Source organism: Caenorhabditis remanei, chromosome II (genome assembly GCF_010183535.1).
Source record: "Caenorhabditis remanei strain PX506 chromosome II, whole genome shotgun sequence".
In the NCBI taxonomy this organism is placed as follows: Eukaryota; Metazoa; Nematoda; class Chromadorea; order Rhabditida; family Rhabditidae; genus Caenorhabditis; species Caenorhabditis remanei.
The window spans coordinates 2,019,919-2,038,700 of record NC_071329.1 but is presented as its reverse complement, the minus strand read 5'-3'; the positions used below and the strand labels follow the sequence as shown (position 1 = coordinate 2,038,700).

General features: G+C 40.9%; 3 protein-coding genes across 3 annotated transcripts; 1 reads left to right on the top strand and 2 right to left on the bottom strand.

The window, feature by feature from the left end:
* Positions 1–239: 239 nt before the first annotated feature.
* On the bottom strand, positions 240–5,528 carry GCK72_004006 (uncharacterized protein; the record flags this gene model as incomplete). The annotated part of the gene is made up of 6 exons (XM_053724401.1): positions 240–400; positions 1,374–1,598; positions 1,658–1,829; positions 3,022–3,585; positions 5,005–5,274; positions 5,319–5,528. 6 exons carry the CDS (start codon positions 5,526–5,528, stop codon positions 240–242), a joined length of 1,602 nt encoding a protein of 533 aa, XP_053588595.1.
* A 2,552-nt stretch (positions 5,529–8,080) lies between these two features.
* Positions 8,081–14,588, bottom strand: GCK72_004005 (uncharacterized protein; the record flags this gene model as incomplete). Its single annotated transcript, XM_053724400.1, has 9 exons — positions 8,081–9,367; positions 11,171–11,437; positions 11,580–11,762; positions 11,880–12,080; positions 12,378–12,743; positions 13,804–13,974; positions 14,052–14,156; positions 14,302–14,397; positions 14,496–14,588. 9 exons carry the CDS (start codon positions 14,586–14,588, stop codon positions 8,081–8,083), a joined length of 2,769 nt encoding a protein of 922 aa, XP_053588594.1.
* Positions 14,589–15,967: 1,379 nt separating this feature from the next.
* GCK72_004004 (uncharacterized protein) lies at positions 15,968–18,011 on the top strand (the record flags this gene model as incomplete). Its single annotated transcript, XM_053724399.1, has 2 exons — positions 15,968–16,038; positions 17,078–18,011. 2 exons carry the CDS (start codon positions 15,968–15,970, stop codon positions 18,009–18,011), a joined length of 1,005 nt encoding a protein of 334 aa, XP_053588593.1.
* Between the last annotated feature and the right edge of the window lie 771 nt (positions 18,012–18,782).

Here is an 18,782-nt window from a genome sequence, read left to right as displayed (position 1 = left end):
TTGCTTCTGATTAGAAGCAGCGTTAATAGTATCCTCTAGATCAACAAATAGAACTTTCAAAACAGTTTTTTCAGTTTAACTTTTATGAGTTTCTGAAACCACAAAATTTTTCTGAGAGGCGATTGAAAAATAGAGCGACATGTCGCTCTAATATAGTTTTTACGGTAATTTACAAAAAAAATTGGAATGTCGAAAAAAATGTTAGGTGTCAAAAATTAAAATTCAAAACAAAACGAAACTTAAATTCCCGGTCGTCCTTGATAAAACGCATGGAATCCCAACGGAATTCTGGCTTCTGGAATAGTGAATCTGGCGATTTCTGTGATATTTCGAGCGTCTAGGATGAGCACGAATGGGCGTTGACCATCGGAAATTGTCATGACGGGTACGATGAGGATTCCTGAAAAATATATGGGTTACTGTAGTGCCTAGGTTTTCGCAATTGCGCTCCATTGAACTCTTTTGAAAATCTGTGTCTCTTCATTAGAGCGCGCTTGCAGTGTGTCTGTCTGTCTGTCCGGATGTCTGCCGGGTGTCCGAATGCCAAAAACGTTAGATTACTGTAGACAGGCAAGAGAGCACTGAAAATTGAGAGACGCAGAGAAAGACTGGTGTACTCCACGTGGACAAGTTCGACCTTGATGGTATTTTGCTGTTTTACTTATTTTTTGTGTTTTTTTTTGCATTTTTTAGGTGGAAAAGTGTAAAAATTTAGTAAAAATTGATATTTTTCAGTCGAAAATCGGACAAAATTGGATTAAAACAATTTTCGACCGGTTTTTGTCTTTTCCGCATGGAGTACACGGAATATCAGTTCCAATCAAAAACGTTGTTTTTTTTACTTTGTTGCAGGTGCGCTCTATTGACAATTTGGGAAAAAATCAAAAATGTATGATAAAAGTCGTGTACTCCTCGTGGACAAGTTGAAATTTATTTTTAATGTTTTTCTTTCATTTTCGTCTAATTTGGCATTTTTTTGAGTTTTTAGAAAAGATTGTATACTGAAAATTGTAACAAGTCAGATAAATGTAATGTATTTTTTAAAAAAAAACGTTGAAAATTATCCAAAATTGCATAAAATCGGCTTAAAACAATTTTTAACAGTTTTTGGTCTTGTCCACTTGGAGTACACTAACAATTAGGAACTAAAGTAATCAAAGTTTCTAAATTTGGACGTTGCTGCAATTGCGCTCTATTGATAATCTGCTAAAAACTTGAAAAGTTTGATAAAAGTCGTGTACTCCTCGTGTACTCCTCGTGGACAAGTTGAAATTTGATTTTCAAATGTTTTCCTTTATTTTTGTCAATTTCAACCGAATTTCACCAAATTTTTTTGTTTTTTCTGGAATTTTTACTTATTTTTTGCTGCTTACCATCATCTTCCTCCACACCATCCGGATCGGGTACAAAAATCGGCTCCCCACACACTTGTTGAACATTCTCACGTCGCCACACCTTATGCCGGCCGTTCGCCAGATCCGCCTTCACGATACCGGGAAGGTCTTCAGATTTTTGGGTGCCCAATACACTCGAGCCGTAGACATATTTGTACTCTTGCATATTGATCTTCTCCCAGTGATAGCGCGGGAATTCCATGGCTAAAAACAAAAAGATTGAAAAAAAAATTTCAAAAAAAAATTTTCCTTAATTAACTCACAAATATCACAGGCCCTCTTTTCTTTCAACCGTATTTCCCCGTTCTCCTGTAAAATTGCAGAGCATCCACTAGTCCAATCCAACGATTTCAGAAGGTTATCCCCTGGCTGAGCACCTTCTGGGATCGACAATGGGATGATGAGACGGGTGAGGTAGGGCAGGAAGTTGGGGTCCTGGAAAGATCAAAGATAAGGTAAAGTGTCTGTCGGTGTGTCCGGGTGTCCGGATGTCCGGATGTCCGGATGTCTGTTTGTCCGGATGTCGGAATATCTAACTCATAGGCTATCGCCAGAAAGTCTTTCGACACTTAAGTTTTCTAACTAGGGAATGGCTCACACAATGGTTGGAGATACACAACATGATATATATCACCGGAAAGCTGACGTTTCCCTGATTCCGAATCTATATTCAGTTTTTGCAGTGGCCTTTCCAGTTTTGAGAAATTCGGCTCCAAAGTTTGGGTAAATTTTAGTGCTCAAACTCAAGTTGTCAACTAGCGTGTTGCCCCAACCTACTACCCTTAAGTTTTCTATAAGTCCGGATGTCCGCGTGTCTGTCTGTCTGTCTGTTCAGATGTCCGGATGTCCAAAAGTTAGATTACTGTAATTTTAATCATAAACCGGCAAGACAGCACTGAAAATTGAGAGACGCAGAGAAAGACACTTTTGTACTCCACGTGGACAAGTTTAACTTCTTGCTGTTCTACTCAATTTTCATCGATTTTTGTGTGTTTTGTTTATTTTTAAGTGGGAAAATGTAAAAATTTGTTAAAAACCGATCTTTTTCAAAAAAATTGTCAAAATCGTCTTCAAACTATTTTCACAGATTTTGGTCTTGTCCACGTGGAGTACACGGAAAATTAGTGACTATAGTAATCAAAATCTTCACATTTTGACCTTGCCGCAAATGCGCTCTATTGATAATCTGCTAAAAACTCGAAAAGTTTGAAAAAAGTCGTGTACTCCTCGTGTACTCCTCGTGGACAAGTTGAATTTTGATTTTCAAATTTTCCTCTATTTTATTCCAATTTTCGCCAATTTTTTGAGTTTTTAAAGGCTTTGAATTGGAAAATGTAACAAATCTGACAAGTTTGTAGTATTTTCCACAAAAAACTGGTAAAAATTATGTAAAATCGCATAAAATCGGGTTAAAAAAATTTCGGCTGGTTTTGTTCTTGTCCACGTGGAGTACACGGAGAATTTGTGACTACAGTAAAACTGAAATTTTCAAAAGTTTTGCACTTGCGCTCCATTGCTAACTGCCTAAAATTGCAAATAACATAATGATTGTCGTGTACTCCTCGTGGACAAGTTGACATTTGATTTTCAAATTTTTTCCTCTAGTTTCCTACAGATTTTCACTCACATTCTGAAACTCTCCCGTCTTCATATTCTCAATTAACAACGCATCAAAGTTGCCGGTCCTCTCCATCCTACAGTAATCCACAACCAGACATCCGTCCTTCTCGAAAGTGTTCGCATGATGGAAAGTGAAGAACGGTGCCATTTTCAGTTTCATCTTCAACTGACCGCCCGTTTTCTTATCCATAATGAACACCCGGACGTCTTTATCCTCATGCCACTTCATACAATCCCGATATGTCGTTGTGATGAAGTGTCTCATCACAAACTTCTTAATGTCTATCCGAATCGGCGACTCGAACATTATCAAATAATTTTCAGACATCCCAAACGAATGCATATATGTCGGGTAGAACGCCTCGGAGCACTTGATCTCACCGATCATTGATGTGTGCTCCCATGAGTGATCACTTATTGATTTTTCAGCGGTTTTCGGGTTACGGGTTACTGTAAAGACGTGGGCGGAGTCTGGACCGAAGCGGGAGCCGATGTTGTAGATGTCGCCGTTAGAGTCGTAGAGTTGATGGGCGGTGCAGGTGTGCAGGGAGACGTATTTGGAGAAGTCTGCCTGGAAGAGAATCGGTTTTGAAGTGTCCAGTTTTAAAGTTCTAAAACGGGGGACATTTCGAAATCAAGACGTTTCAGAACCGTAACTTTTTGAAACCGAAGAGTTTTCTAGTTTCTAGTTTTAACGCATTTGGACACTATTCACTTTTAAAAATATGGAACTTTTTAGAATAATTTCCGGTTTTGAAACCGAAAATTCCAGAATTGAACATTTTCTGGTTTTAAAATTCCCTAGTCTTCATATATTCAAAAACCAAAACATTTCAGAATCGGGACACTTCAAAACCAACCAAAACGGGAACCAAGACATTTTAGAACCTAAGAAATTAATTTTTTTCGAAATGTCTTGACTTCAATATTGTCGGTTTTGAGACGTTTCCAAACTAGGACGTTTTGAAACCATAAAAACTCCGAAATTGAGGAATTCCCGGTTTCAAAATCACCTATTTTTTTGATATTACATGTTGTGCGACTTTTCGATTCGGACGTTTCAAAACTAGTCGATAGAAAACGGAGCCATTTCGGAACTCCGAAACTTTAGAGCCAATAAATTAGAAAACTAAAAAAACCGGTTTCAAAACGTCTCGGAATATGAAAAATCTGGTTATTCGGTTTTGAAACGATTTCTAAGCAATGAGACATTTTGAAACCGGACAGTTTGGAACCAAAGGACGTTGTGGTTTCAAAACGTCCCAATTTCATGGTCTCGAGAAGTTCTTCCGGTTTCCAAACGTCTAGGAAGGACATAGTTGACTTCTAGATAAGGAATTTCCCCTTCCATGCAACTCTGGTCTATCAGCCCCGCACAGTTCTTACAACTGCGCTCCACCGAAATGCTCTTGTCTCTTTTTTTCTGAGTCTTTCAATTTCGCACACTATTTTCTACGTGTTTCGGTAGAGCGCGGTTGTAAGAAGCGTGCCGTGCTAATAGGACTTGAACATTTTCGGTGTTTTAAGCCCTCCACCAGAGTTGCGCGGAAGTGATTTTTTCTAAAACGGAAGCCGGAAGTCGGAAGTAAAATTTTGAAAACGGAAGCCGGAAGCCGGAAGGCGGAAGTGAAAAAACGCCCGGAAGTCGGAAGTTGGAAGTCGGAAGTCGGAAGTAGATTTTTTCGCAAAGATTCAAAAACTCCTAGAAAAAGTTCATAAAATTCGCGAAAATTAGTGAAAAATTAGTTTTTGGCTGAAGAAAAGCCAATTTTCTGTCCTTTTAGACCATTTTTCCTTGTATTTCTGCAAAATATACTTTTCGGAAATTCTACAATTATGGAATGACGGAAGTCGGAAGTAAACATCCGAAACGGAAGTCGGAATTCGGAAGTAAAATTTTCAAAACGGAAGTCGGAAGTGAAAAACAGCTCGGAAGTTGGAAGTCGGAAGTCGTTAGTCGGAATTCCGCGCAGCTCTGCCCTCCACTCACCGGTTCCATCGTCTTCAACGTGTCCAAATCCACACGATACATATGTGGTGTCTCCGTACACGCATACAGCCCATCTCCAACCGGTGTGAATGCCACGTTCGCGTTATCATGCTTCTCATCACTCGCCACGAAATTCGAGAAGAATCTCGAGAAAATCGTTTTGCATGGATCAGGGAAGGCTGCCGTCCCAAAACTTCCTGCGACAATTCGCTGCGCCTCCATGTTCTTCTGATAGGCCTCGGATTCTAGATAACGAGCCGAGTAGTACATCTGGAAATGGACACATGGATAGTCGGACACACAGACAGACTTACCTTCCCATCCTCAAAATGGTAGCGTTGAATGTAGCCGAGCCCGTCGAACCAATGTTTATACTCGTTATCCCCGATTTTGAACATCCCTGGCCCATTCCGAACCATTGTCCCTTTTAGGTAAGCTGGCACTGTGCCAGATTTTGAGCAGAGCTTTGGCTCGATCACATTTTCAAAATTGTGGAAGAGACGAGCGAATCCCTCTTTTTCCATTTTAGCTGGAAATATGGAAATGGAAAGAGATGTAAGGTTACGGTGAGATGGTACTGTAGCAAACATTATGCGCTATATTTTTGTAGTTGACCACTTTTTTGTACGGGCGGTTCTTAGGGTATTGGCGCTTCTGGATGTCAAATGGTTCGGAGTACTGTATCTCCTTAGAGACCGTCCGTACAAAAAAGTGGTCAATAATTTTTTGGTATTGTAATAAGGTATATTATTGTAATATGCGAAAAAAAAATGAATTGAATTTTTTTTTCAAAGTTAAATTTTTTAAATCGAATTAATTATACACAACCTACAATAAAATGTATGAGCATTTTTGATTAATCAATTATTTTAGTATCCACCAAATTTTGATTAAAGCTTCCATCACCACACTGGTCGAATCAGGACTTCTGCTTACAATAACCTCTTGAAAACCAAATTTCTAACTTTTACCGTATGTAACAATATCAGAAATAAATTAAATGTTCGAACTCTTTATAAATTTTTATAGAACAAGCCTAGATCTCCATTTTTGTAATTGACCACTTTTTTGTACGGGCGGTCCATGGAGAGATATGGTCGATTGAAGTTGTACTCTCTCTAGGAACGGCTCGTACAAAACAGTTGTCAACTACAAAAATAGAGATTTAGATTAATTTTTTACATATAAATTGCTTTAATTTGTGAGAACATCTGAGTCTCTAGTACTTTTCTAAAAATGACAATTTTTACCAAAATTTTTGAAAAAAGCACAAAAATTGTTGATTTTTAACCTACAGTGTCACGCTATCAAAAATTATTATATTGTTTCAAAATTATATTTATTGTGTAGACCAAAGCTAGATCTCCATTTTTGTAGTTGACCACTTTTTGGTACGGGCGGTCACTAGGAAGATACAGCGCCCCGAATCACCAGAGGTGTCTGCGAAGAGAACCAGCACCTTCGGAGTACTGTATCTCCCTACGGACCGGTCGCACAAAAAAGTTGTCAACTACAAAAATGAAGATCAAGGTTTGATCTACATGATAGTATAAAAATTGAAATTGTCAGATGATATTAAATCCCATGACGAGCCTTTAAAGTTAACCATTTCTCAGAAGAAAGCTAAAGCGGGCGGATGTCGTAGGTGAGAAATCCGAATACTAAATAACAATCTAAGCAAATTTTTTTCTTGTATAATTAGATTTTAATCTTCTAAATATAATATAGGCCAAGTATGTAGAGTGTTTACTACAAAGTAATAGAAAAAACGGAGGTGGTGGCGCGGGAGATGGGAGTAGTTAGATAAGACTTCAAGACTAAAGATTTTTTTCTCCAAAAATAATTTTAAAAAACATGAAATTTGACACAAAAACCCTTAAAAAAGAGGTTCTGCTCCCCTTCTCCTTATATACCCCCATAAATAGACTCCGCCCACTCGAACCTCCTTCTAGTAAGAAAAAAAGAAACAATTGTGGCAGAAAATTGGTCAGAAATTGATAAAGACAATGTTTACTCGCTAGAAAAAAAAGATGATGGAGAGAGGGGGATGGAGAGAGAGACAGACAGTCAGAGAATTGGTCATAGACTCTAGGTCACAAAGGAGTTTGTGTCGGTGTGGTGAAAAATGAGAAGAGTAAATAAATAAATGAGTAGAAGGGATCAGGTACAATGTAGTTGTACTACTGAAGAGGCTGGGGCGTTGTGAGGCGCGTTTTGGAATTAGACGGATATCGGGACCAGGGATGTGCGGAACTGAAAAATTCGGAAGCTCGTTTTTTCAAAATTTTCATAGTCTAAAATCAATAAATATGCAGTAAAAACTAAAAAATAGTGTTTATATTTATATTTTTTTTTAGTATTTGAAATTTGGGGAATTTCGGAATCAAAGTTTAAAAAAAAATTCTCGAAAATCGGGATTCTCCGAAAGTTCCAAAAAAACTCAAAGATTTCCGAAATTCCGGAATTTCCGATTTCCGTCCCGCACATCCCTGATCGGGACGCTGGAAATTCATAATATGACGCTCCGTATCCCCAAATCCCTCGTGAGTCGTTACGCAGTCAAATTTACTTTTACCAGAATTTCGGTGCGTGCACTTAAATACAAACTGCGTATCATCTTGAGTTGCTACGCAGTCAAAGCAAAACCTTCTAAATTTTCCTTTATTCAAGCTCCGTATCCAACCGAGTCGCTACGCAGCTTCTGTCTCCGTATCTATCAATTTTCAATCTTCAAGTTGAGTCGCTACGCAGTCAAATGTTCTTATCCTTGAAGTTTGGGATCGAGTCAGAAGAACCAATACTTATCAGATTTCGTATCTACATGAGTCGCTACGCAGCCAAATCGGTCCGAAATCAAGGAGCTGTTGGTCAAGCTCCGTATCACTCTGAGTCGCTGTGAAGCCAAATTTCCTCAGGCCAGGAAGTTTAGACTTGCGATGTCTAAGCCGCTACGCATCCAAATAACAAAGCAACACAATTTTTTTGAAAATAAATTTCATTTCTCAGATTTCAAAACATATATTTCACAGCAAATAACAATAAATAAACAAACAAACTATTTCACATCTCAATCCTCCTATTCCTGCTCCTCCATCATCCGAATCAGCGCCACCGATGAATACTTGGCACGTCTCAAGTTCTCAAATTGCCAGTTCTTCTCCACACACATCTCCAGCAACTTCACTCGGTCCCCAAGAATCTCATGTGTGTGATGGGCGGTCTCTTGTGGTTGGCGAGTGGTCGGGGCGGCGATCTCAATGAAGAAGTTGTCGTCGCCATGTTTCGCCTTCTTCTCCTCCAATTCGCTCTCGAAAACTTTCATTGACGTTGTCTTCTTGGCCTCCTGGAACACAGTAGACCATATGGATCCGACAAAAACTGGAATATCGATAGGCTTCGCGAATCGGCTTCTGGCTCCTTGGAAATCGGAGAACCCGGCGAGTATCTTCTTTTCCTGTCCGGCTCTGAGAAGCGATTGATACCAACCAATCAATCCAGTGGGATTCAAGAATGGTTGGTCGAATGGGTGGATATTGAATACATAATCATCTCCCTTCTGTGGTGGGTTCGACCATAGATGGGCACTCCTGAATCCAAGACCGCCCATGTATTCGTAGTAGGTGTGGATTAGCATGTGGTGGATTTCCTTTTTTTGAACTCCGTCGAATTTCTTGAAATACGGTAGCGAGTCGATGTAGTCGATCAAACTCCATTTCTCCTCTCCTCCGCGAAACTCATATTCTGCCGTATAAATGGCAAAAGTGATGACATCCACGTCGTCGATTCTCTGGTAGACGTGGAGAGCTCTCGACACGTAGTTCATCGTCTTCGAGTGCTTCTTCACAAATTGCTGTCTCAAGATGGGCGGGACGACGGTCGAGCTCTTTGCGCTCTTTGCCTCGGAGTATCCACAAATTCGAATCGGGTGCTCCACAACGCCGCCGAGTCGACTCGCCAAGAAATTCAACATCTTCTTGGTCATGTACGCTGCCAGTGGAGACTTCTCCACCCCATCAATCGTTTTCTTGACACGGACTCCGGTACACACCTCACAGATGAACTTCGACAGGTCCTCTTCATAATAGAATGAGCAACACTGATGGAAGCTCCCACGACACTTCTGGCACTCCAGAATCGGCTCCACTTCGTCGTTGTCGTTCTTCTTCTTTTCGAACTTTCCTTTCGGTTTTTTCTCATCGAAACACTTCAGACAGTAGAACGTCTCTGTGACACTGTCCTCGAGCTCCCAGAATTCTGCGTCTGGAGGGATTCGGCAGTCTGGGTTGTTCACGCAGCGGAGATTACCGGCGTGGTATGGGAGAGTGGTGGCGTCGTCGGTGGGGCAGCACGCGAGTTTTGAAAGCTGAAAATAGAAAATGGGTGGTGTTCGATAGAGCGCGGTTACTTTAAATTTTGTTTGGGACGTTTCGAAGCGAAGACACTTTGAAACCGATACATTTAGCTAACTACCATATCTTGGAGGCGTGGCCTAGTTTCCAGCACATTTCTACAGACTCTGCGCTTTCAGACAGCAGTTTTACAAACACTTCTAAAAATATTTCCAAAAAATTTGGTTCACAATTCACTATGGTCACCTCTACCATATTTTGGAGGCGCGGCTTAAGTTTCAGCACGTTTTTACAAAAACTTTTTTTGCAGAAAAGTTAAAGTTTTTGTCTTTGGCTCCATTATTATGATTAATTCAAAAAAATTGGTTCAGAAATCACCGAGATCCTCCGCCCTTCATCCAGACGAGTCGCCCTTATTCTGATTTGGGGGCGTGGCCTAATTTTCACTGACATATTTTGAGTCAGTGCTCGCGCAAGAGCCATTTTCACCAAAAATTGTTGTATACAATTAAAAAACCGGTTTTTCAGCGTTATTTTGGTATTAATTTCAAAAAATTTGGTTCAAAATTGACCGAGAAAATAATGTTTAAAAAAAAGTCACTCACAATTTTCAAATTCAAATTTTTCGAAATCAATTTCTCAGTGAATTCTGAACCAAAATTTGCGAAATTATTATTAAAATGTAGGTAAGAACACAAACTCCAGATTGTGTACTAAAATTTTATAAAAATTGTCTGCTTCATCAAAAAAAAATCGTTCCAGACAAGGCACGCTACATGTAATTTGGGGGCGTGGCCTAATTTTCATTGACATTTTTTGAGTCAGTGCTGGCGCAAGAACCATTTTAACCGAAAATTGTTGTATACTATTAATAGACAGCTTTTTCAGCTTCATTTTGGTATAAATTTCAAAAAATATGGTTCAAAATTCACCGAGAAATTAATGTCAAAAAATCACTCAAAAATTTTCAAGCTGAAATTTTTGGATATCAATTTCTCAGTGAATTCTGAACCAAAATTTGCTAAATTACTATCAAAATGTAGGTAAGGACATAAACTACAACTTGTGTATTAATAAAATTTTTAAGTTTCCCGCTGCATCAAGAAAAATCATGCCAAATAGAATTTCAGGCAAGACGCGCTACATGTAATTTGGGGCGTGGCCTTATTTTCACTGACATTTTTTGAGTCAGTACTCACGCAAGAGCTATTTTTACCAAAAATTGTTGTATACAATTTATAGACCGCTTTTTCAGCTTCATTTTGGTATTAGATTCAAAAAATTTGGTTCAAAATTCACAGAGAAATCAATGAAAAAAAAAACACTCACAATTTTCAAGTTGAAAATTTTGGATATCAATTTCTCAGTGAATTCTGAACCAAAATTTGCGAAATTACTATCAAAATGTTGACAAGGACATAAAATACAGTTTGTGTACTAAAATTTTATAAAAAATTTTCTGCTACATCAAGAAAAATCATTTCAAATAGAATTCCAGGCAAGGCGCGCTTCTTACAATTTAGGGGCGTGGCATTTTTTGAGTCAGTGCTCGTGCAAGAGCAATTTTTACCGAAAATTGTTGTATACAATTATTGGACCGCTTTTTTAGCTGTATTTTGGTATTAATTTTATAAAAATTAGTTCAAAATTCACCGAGAAATCAATGTCAGAAAAATCGGTCACAATTTTCAAGTTGAGTATTTCCGACATCAATTTCTCAGTGAATTCTGAACCAAAATTTTCAAAATTAATATCAAAATGTGGGCAAGGACACAAACTACAATTTAAGATTTTCAAAAAAAAATTGTACCACTTACATTTGCGGTGACTTCACTTGACGTGGTGGTCGGCACGTTCTCCTTCTCCACTTGCTGTTGTGCTCTTAGAGCATTTTTGCTTGACGATGTAGACGGACGGTCCGAATCCAACTGGCTTGACGTAGATGGAACGTCTCTGGTTTGTTTCTTAGAAGAAGACAGTGGTTCCTTCGATACAGCTCTTGGGACAGGCTCAACTGGATTCGATTTGGCAAGGAGTCTAGTTAGGCGGCGAGTTGGCGGTGGGGAAGAGATGACGGGAGGTGGCTGAAACAAAATGAGAATACAGTAACCCAATGGTGTTTTTCAGTAGAGCGCACAATGACTAAACGATGTCAAGCTATCTACAGTAACCCCCGATTAGTCGTCCGCGTTTATCAATAGAGCACATTTGCCAACCATCACTTACTATAGCAACTTCTTCCTCCTGCTCCATTGCTTCTGAGCTCTCATGACAACGGATTGGTGTAGAAGGAGTCGTCACACTCGGCTCCTCGTTTTCGACTCCAGATGTGTTCTCGGCTCTCTGAGCATTTTGAGTTGATGTCGACGAAACATCTTCGAGGCGGATAGATGGGCGGTGAGCTGGTGGCTGGAAAATTCTCAGCATGAGGGTCACAGTACCCATAGTCCAGGATCGTATCACAAGCAATCACTCAGAGGCGCTGCGGTCTGCTCTCCTACAGTAACCCTATCAACTCACACTTACCATATCAACTTCTTCCTCCTGCTCCATTGCTTCTGAATTTTCAGCAGCAACAACGTTCTCCTTGTTCTCCTCAGCTCTCGGAGCATTCGTCGATTCTACTTCAAGCTCCTCCGACACCGCTCTAGATGATGATGATGATGTGGCAGGATTCAATTGTGTCAATTTGTCGAGGCGTCTGGGTTGGCGGGGAGTGGATGGTGGCTGGAATGAGAAATTAGGAAAATGAGGTGTACTGTTGTGATCTTGAAAACTACAGTAGGCGCCAAACGCTACAGTAACTACAGTAACCCAAATAGTCACGTGAAACGCTGTGGTCGCGTCGCGGCCCCCTAATAACTTGAAAATCGGCATGATCCTACAGTAACCCTAATGGTCGCTAAGACCGCATTTGCCACAGGTGCTACAGTATGCCTACAGTACACCAAAAGCTTTAGGTACCTACAGTAACCTGATTAGTCAGGGTTTATCAATAGAGCGTATTAGCTAGCCGCCACTTACCACATCAACTTCTTCCTTCTGCTCCATTGCATCTGGATTCTCACTCTGACGACTTGACGTCGTGGAATTCGACGAATTCAATTCTGGTGTCGTCGTCGTCTGCTCCGATTCAGCACTCGGTGATCTTGACTCGTCGGCTCCTGGAGCATTTTGACTTGAAGTGCACGGGCGGTCCGGTGACACTTTTTTAGAAGAAGATTCTTCCGTTTCCGCTCCAGATGATGTGTCACACTCCTCATCCTCCTCATTCTCCTTCATCTGAGAATCCGTCTGATCCTTGTCGTCGTCCCCCTCCTCAGACTCGGCTTCAGATGTTTCACCTGATGACGGAGCTTCTGGATTCTCCTTTGGGCTCTCGGCGCGTGGCTGAAATTACGAACGTTAAGTCATTCAGTGGGCGTGGCTTAATTTTGACACCCGCTTAATTTCTAATTTTTTTTTTCGCTTTTTTAGCCTATATTTTGATAGTCATTTTGCAAATTTCCGATCAGAATTTACTATTTTTTTCGATTTTAAAGCAATAATTTTTCATCGTGAGCATCTCAGTGATTTCTGAACCAATTTTTATGAAATTTATACCAAAATAAAGCTGAAAATGTGGTCTATAAATTGCATTTAACAATTTTTTAGTATAATTTTTCTTCGGCTCAAAAATTGTCAATGAAAATTGGGCCACGCTCTTAATTTGACATTGAATTGCATGTATCTGACATAAAGTCGTGAGAAACCGGGCATTTTGAAACAAGACATGTTAAAACAGAGCCAATTCAAAACTAAGACATTCCGAAACCGAAACGTTTCGCAACCAGGACGTTTTGGAACCGAGAAATTTGGTAACCAAGACAGTTCGAAACCGAGACATTTGAAATCGGTGAAAATTTTCCAGTTTTTCAACATTTTGAAACGGCTCCGGACCAGAGTTGCATGGAAGTGAAAATTTCTTATCCGGAAGTCGGAAGCCGGAAGTGATTTTCCTTATCCGGAAGTCGGAAGAAACATTCCTTATCCGGAAGTCGGAAGTCGGAAGTCGGAAGTCGGAATGGAAAAAATGCCCGGAAGTCAGAAGTCGGAAGTCGGAATTCCATGCAACTCTGCTCCGGACCGTTTCGGAATCACGACATTTGAAAAGCGAAAAATTTGGTAACCAAAACATTTAAAAACCAGGTCATTTCGCAACCAGGTCATCTTGGAACCAAGACATTTGAGAATAAAGTAATTTTCCCAGTTTTTCAAAATTTCGAAATGACTCCGGACTGTTTCGAAATCAAAACAAGACATTCGAAACACGGACACTTCAAAACCAGAAATATTCCGAAAAATTCAAAAAATTGCAACCGCGCTCCACCGTAATCTCATCAACACTCTTTACCCATGTTTCAGTAGAGCGCGGTTTCTTCATTTTCTAAAACGAAACTACTGTACTTACCATAAGACTCGGGACCTTTGGTTGAGGCTCCACCTGCTCCACCTCCTCCTCCTCCTCCATCTCCTCCTCAGAATCCCTGTCACTCTCCTCGGATTCCTCTTCTACTGGCGGACTTTGACGTCGGGCTGGAGCTCTCTTGGCGGCTCCTGACGGTGGGCTTCCGGCACGTTTCTGCAACAAACAATTTGACATCCGGATAGAGATCGGGTACCGTATACATGGTAGCCATCTGGGTTACTGTAACTTACGCGATTCGCACCTCTAGCACTGCATGCTATCGAAGGCAACACTCTTTTATGGTTGACGTTGCTCCTCTCAGCGTTACGACCTCGTGGCTGGACTGGGGTACGTACCTGTAATAAATTGAATAAGATTATGCTACCCAATTCAAGATTCAAAGAATTCAAAAAGTTAGGAAAGATTTGGGGTCTAGAAGTTGTGGAAACCTTGGAATTCCAAAAAATAATATCTATGCAATCGCGACCCAATGACACTTACCGGAGTGACGACCTGCACTTGTTGCTCATCCGCTCTTCCCCTTCCACTGCGGCTCCTCTCACCACGACGTCCCGATACACTTCTGGTGGCAGCTCGCTGGAATTAGAGTTAGAAAAGTTGAAATTTTTACAATCGCGCTCCACCGTAATCCAGTATTTCAGTGAAGCGCGTTTGCACGCCTTACTAAAACTCACCTTACTGATCTTCTTTTTTTTCTGTGTTGGGCTCGGACTCCAGCGTTTCATCGGTTTGGGAACTCGTTTCCCGTCAACTGCTGTCCGTTCCATTTTCAGTGGTTAGTTGTGATTAGTATCTGAAAAAAGCCCTTTTTTTTTTGAAAAATTGAGAAACTTGCGAGAAAAAAGTGGGAAATGAGGTGAGAGAGAGTGAAAAACCAGGAAAACAATGGGGGGATGGTAGATCAAAAAATCGGATGCATTTTGGGCGGTAGGTCAAAAAAATGGGGACTGGGAATGTGCGTCTAAGGGCGTGGAAAACTTCGGCCACCACAAAAAACGGGTTCCGGAATTCCGGTTTTTCAGTTTTTAAGAACCCGGAAGTGAAAACCCTTCAATTTTTGTCAGAAATTCTAGTTTCGAATTGTGTATTGTGGAAATGAGCGGGGTTTTCGATTTTCCAAAATCACATTTTTCTGAATTCATGTATTCCGGAAACACAGGAATGAACTAATCCAGTCTAGATTTTCGAAAATTTGGAATTTGTTACCCGAGAACTTATTTGCAAGTTACCTGAGCAGGCAGGTGGTAGGACGGTGTGAGCTACCGTATCACCGGAGTCTGGAAGCCAATAGTTGGAGGGATCTGGTACAGAAAGGAGACAGGGTCATTTCGAAACTGAGACGTTTTGAAACCGGGTACTTAGGAAATAGGTCTATAGCGTAGAAGGACACCTGAGGCAGTGTGAGCAGATGTTATCTTGTCTGTATAACACCCTAGGAGAGGTCGCGACCGAGAAAAAAGTTAGGCCACTAGGAAATGGGCGGTTTGGAATCAAAGGGGAAGTGTGGATCGCTATGATGAGAGAGCGCCAATTCGCTGAGTAGCGACTTGCAAGAGGTAATTAACAAAGTGGCGCGGGGATACGGAGCCATAGGAAAGGGGAAGGAGGTAATGATTCCTGTGGTGAATCAAGGTGAGAGCGCCAATTCGCTGAGTAGCGACTCCCAAGAGGTACGGACTGGTGGGGATATGGAGCGAAAGGATCTGATAGTAGTGATTATCACAGAAAGGGAAACAACACTGATAGTGAAATGCCTCAGGAGTACGGTAGCTGCAATTGCGTGCGGGGAAATGCTGCAGGAGGGTTACGGTAGTGATATAGTTATCGTACTAAGGCCAACAGCGATAAGTGGCATGGCCCCATTTCACAGTAAAATAAATAAATAAATAAATAAATAAATAAATAAATAAATAAGGACCTATAGCTAGCCAGCAGATCAAATAGAGAGAGAGCGCGGGAAAACGGGTAATGTGAGGGCCGCCTCTCTTATACTGTGACGGAGATCGATATGTTGTTGTCTATAGAATGAACCTTTTGTGACGTGACACCGTCACCGTCACACAAAGAGAGATGAGAGTAGGAGATAGGAAACTGGGCCATCTTGATATTTGTGTAGTCCCACCTTCATAGGCATAGCGGAGGGTACATGGATTCTGGGAAATTTGGAGAATATGGTCTTGACGTTTGTGTGGTGACGATGGAGGAGTACGGCGTACGGTATCGCGGAGACTGGCTGAGCAGGTGGAAGGAACATACCCATTTTTAGGGAAAATTGACAGATTTAGGAAATCGCAAATAAGAGTTGTTACCCGGAAGTAGTCTGGTTGGGCCATGCAAAAGTTAGGCCACTATACCCATTGAGACCTATTGAATGGAGGACAAGTCATGATCCAGTACCGTAACCTAGGCTAGAAGGAAATTTATTACCTGGAAATCGAAAATGTGCCGTGCAAACGTTAGGCCACCATAAAGTTCAGTTAGTTCTGGAACCACAAAAATATGAAACCGAATTAAACTACGACGTCTTATAGCTATCCGAGATGTTCTCCTCTATCCCAATTAGCTATTATACACAGTCCGTTTCCACCTGTCTCCTTATCTAACTCCTATTAGCACTTGTCAGTTTTTGCGTAGTGTTTGATGTATGAGTAGTCATGGTGTGTCTTCGGGACACTCTGAGATTGAATTTAAAATTCCGCCTCCAAAACCGGAATCGCGTAAAAAGTTCCTTATCCGGAAGTCGGAAAGCGGAAACCGGAATTCCCAACAACTCTGGCAGGGCCGTGCAAAAGTTAGGTCACGTTGATATTCAGATAGTTCCGATATGAAATTCCGACTTCCGGATAAGGAATGTTCACTTTTGTGAAAATTTTCTAATTTGAAGGCTCCCTTCCCACATATTTGTATACACACTCTACAGGCCGGTCTAAGACCCGCCCCAGTGTGTCCACCTCGAGGCTGTCAGAAATCGCGGCCGGCCGTGAAGGGCCGCGCCTTTCTAGAGTTTCAACTGAAAACCTGACTTGATATACTTTTGACTTTTTGGTATCAGTCTGACCACCTGGGTTCGATCCCCACTGGTGCCAAAACTTTTTTGGGCCGGCCCTGGCCGGCCGTACAACAGCCTTGGTCCACCTCCAATTAGCAAGCCCAAAATTTTTCTTATTCAGTATTTTTTTCAGCATGACCACCCGCCCCCAACACAAGGTAAATTCCAAAAATACAAATCCACTAAATTTTTAAAAACCAATTCCAGAATCCTCCTTGCCGTTCACTCCCCATCCATTCGTACCGCCGAAAATGTTGCTCCAATTCGAATCAAAGACCTCTCCTTCCAACAAAGGTCCCTGAAAATCAATAAAATTGAATACAAGCTCGGTGTACTCCGTACCTGCGCCACTGGTGAGCTCTGGGAGCTCTACAAGGAGGACAACCGGAGCGGAGGTATTGGTTATGACCTGAATCAGTATGGCCTACCAGATTGGTCAATTGAGACCACCTTGCTACCAGGCGACATTCAAATCGAGCCAAGGAGTGAGGGGCGTGACGTGGACCGGGCCCATCTCATATTTATGTATGAAAATGGGTTGAGACACAACTTGGAAGCATTGGGAACTGAGATGGATGAGCATCAGAAGAAAAATGTGATTAAAAATATCAACTTTCTTCAAGAATCGATTCTCCCCTACCGTCTAGCGGAGGACAACGCCTTGTCACCATACAAGATGTTTATACAGCTTACTGTACATGATACCGTAACCGCCAGGAAAATAGAACGAGTGGATCCGTCTTCCAAGAAACTCCCTGAAGCCCTCAAGTACCTGATGACCAAGATATTTGGAGGAAGACAAGGAGAAATCTATGTGAAGAGAATCCACTCGCTGAAAAAGGAGTTAATCCTACGAGTCCCTGAAAATCTGAAACTCATTGTCACCGAGCTATCTTTGGAATTCAACGTCACCTCCAACTTGAATGCCTTGGAGCCCATTCTAACTCTCCCGATACCATGCATTGAGCTTAGCCAAGAAGTCAACCTGCATGACTTCCAGCACCCTACAGTAAGAAACGCGAAAGTTCTGAAAATTGTGGGAGCTGTAAGAGAGTCAACAATGGTTCAAGTCTTGGGGGGACTTGAGGCATCTGAAAAAGAAATCCACTGGCATAATGGAAGTGGTTCTGCAAATTCATAAATGGATGTGGTAAAGAGTTATGTGGAGTCAAGGAGAGTTGTTGGGAGCCTAACGATGCGAATTGACGACCAAAGAATTGCATTAAAATTTTTCGAAGAGTTAAATAATTATCAGGGTGCTAGATTTGACGAGTAAGTGATTTACAGTACCGCTCAAAAATATATTAAGTTGTGCCTTTTATAGTTGAAAATGTCAAACTTTGATATTGTGTCATGGTAACACTTATTGTCCCATCAAGTAGATTTTTAATGGGTCGTACAGATCAAAGGTAGATCTTTATTTTTGTAGTTGACAACTTTTTTGTACAGACACTCCCTAGAGAGTTACATATCGTCGAAGTAATTTCACTCTCAAATCGACTCTTTACAGTGAAAATAGTGAGATTTTTAAGCGGCCGTCTTAAAATGACCATAACTCTGTAGGGAGTGTCCGTACAAAAAAGTTGTCAACTACAAAAATGGAGTTCTATTTTTGATCTGTATTATCCATTAAAAATCTACTTGATGGGACAATAAGTATTACCATGACACACTCTCAAAGTCGTACGTTTTCAACTGAAAAAACCAAAACTTAATATACTTTTGAGCGGTACTGTATATATGTATACATTTTTTTAATTTATAAATTGTTTCAGGTCTGGATATGCTATCACTCTCCCTGTCGACAAACTAATTGAATTGGAAATCACACTAGAAGAAGTACAACGTGCAAGTCGGGAAGATTTTTGGAATTTTGTGATGAAAACTGTGTATTTGAAATAAATTATTAGAT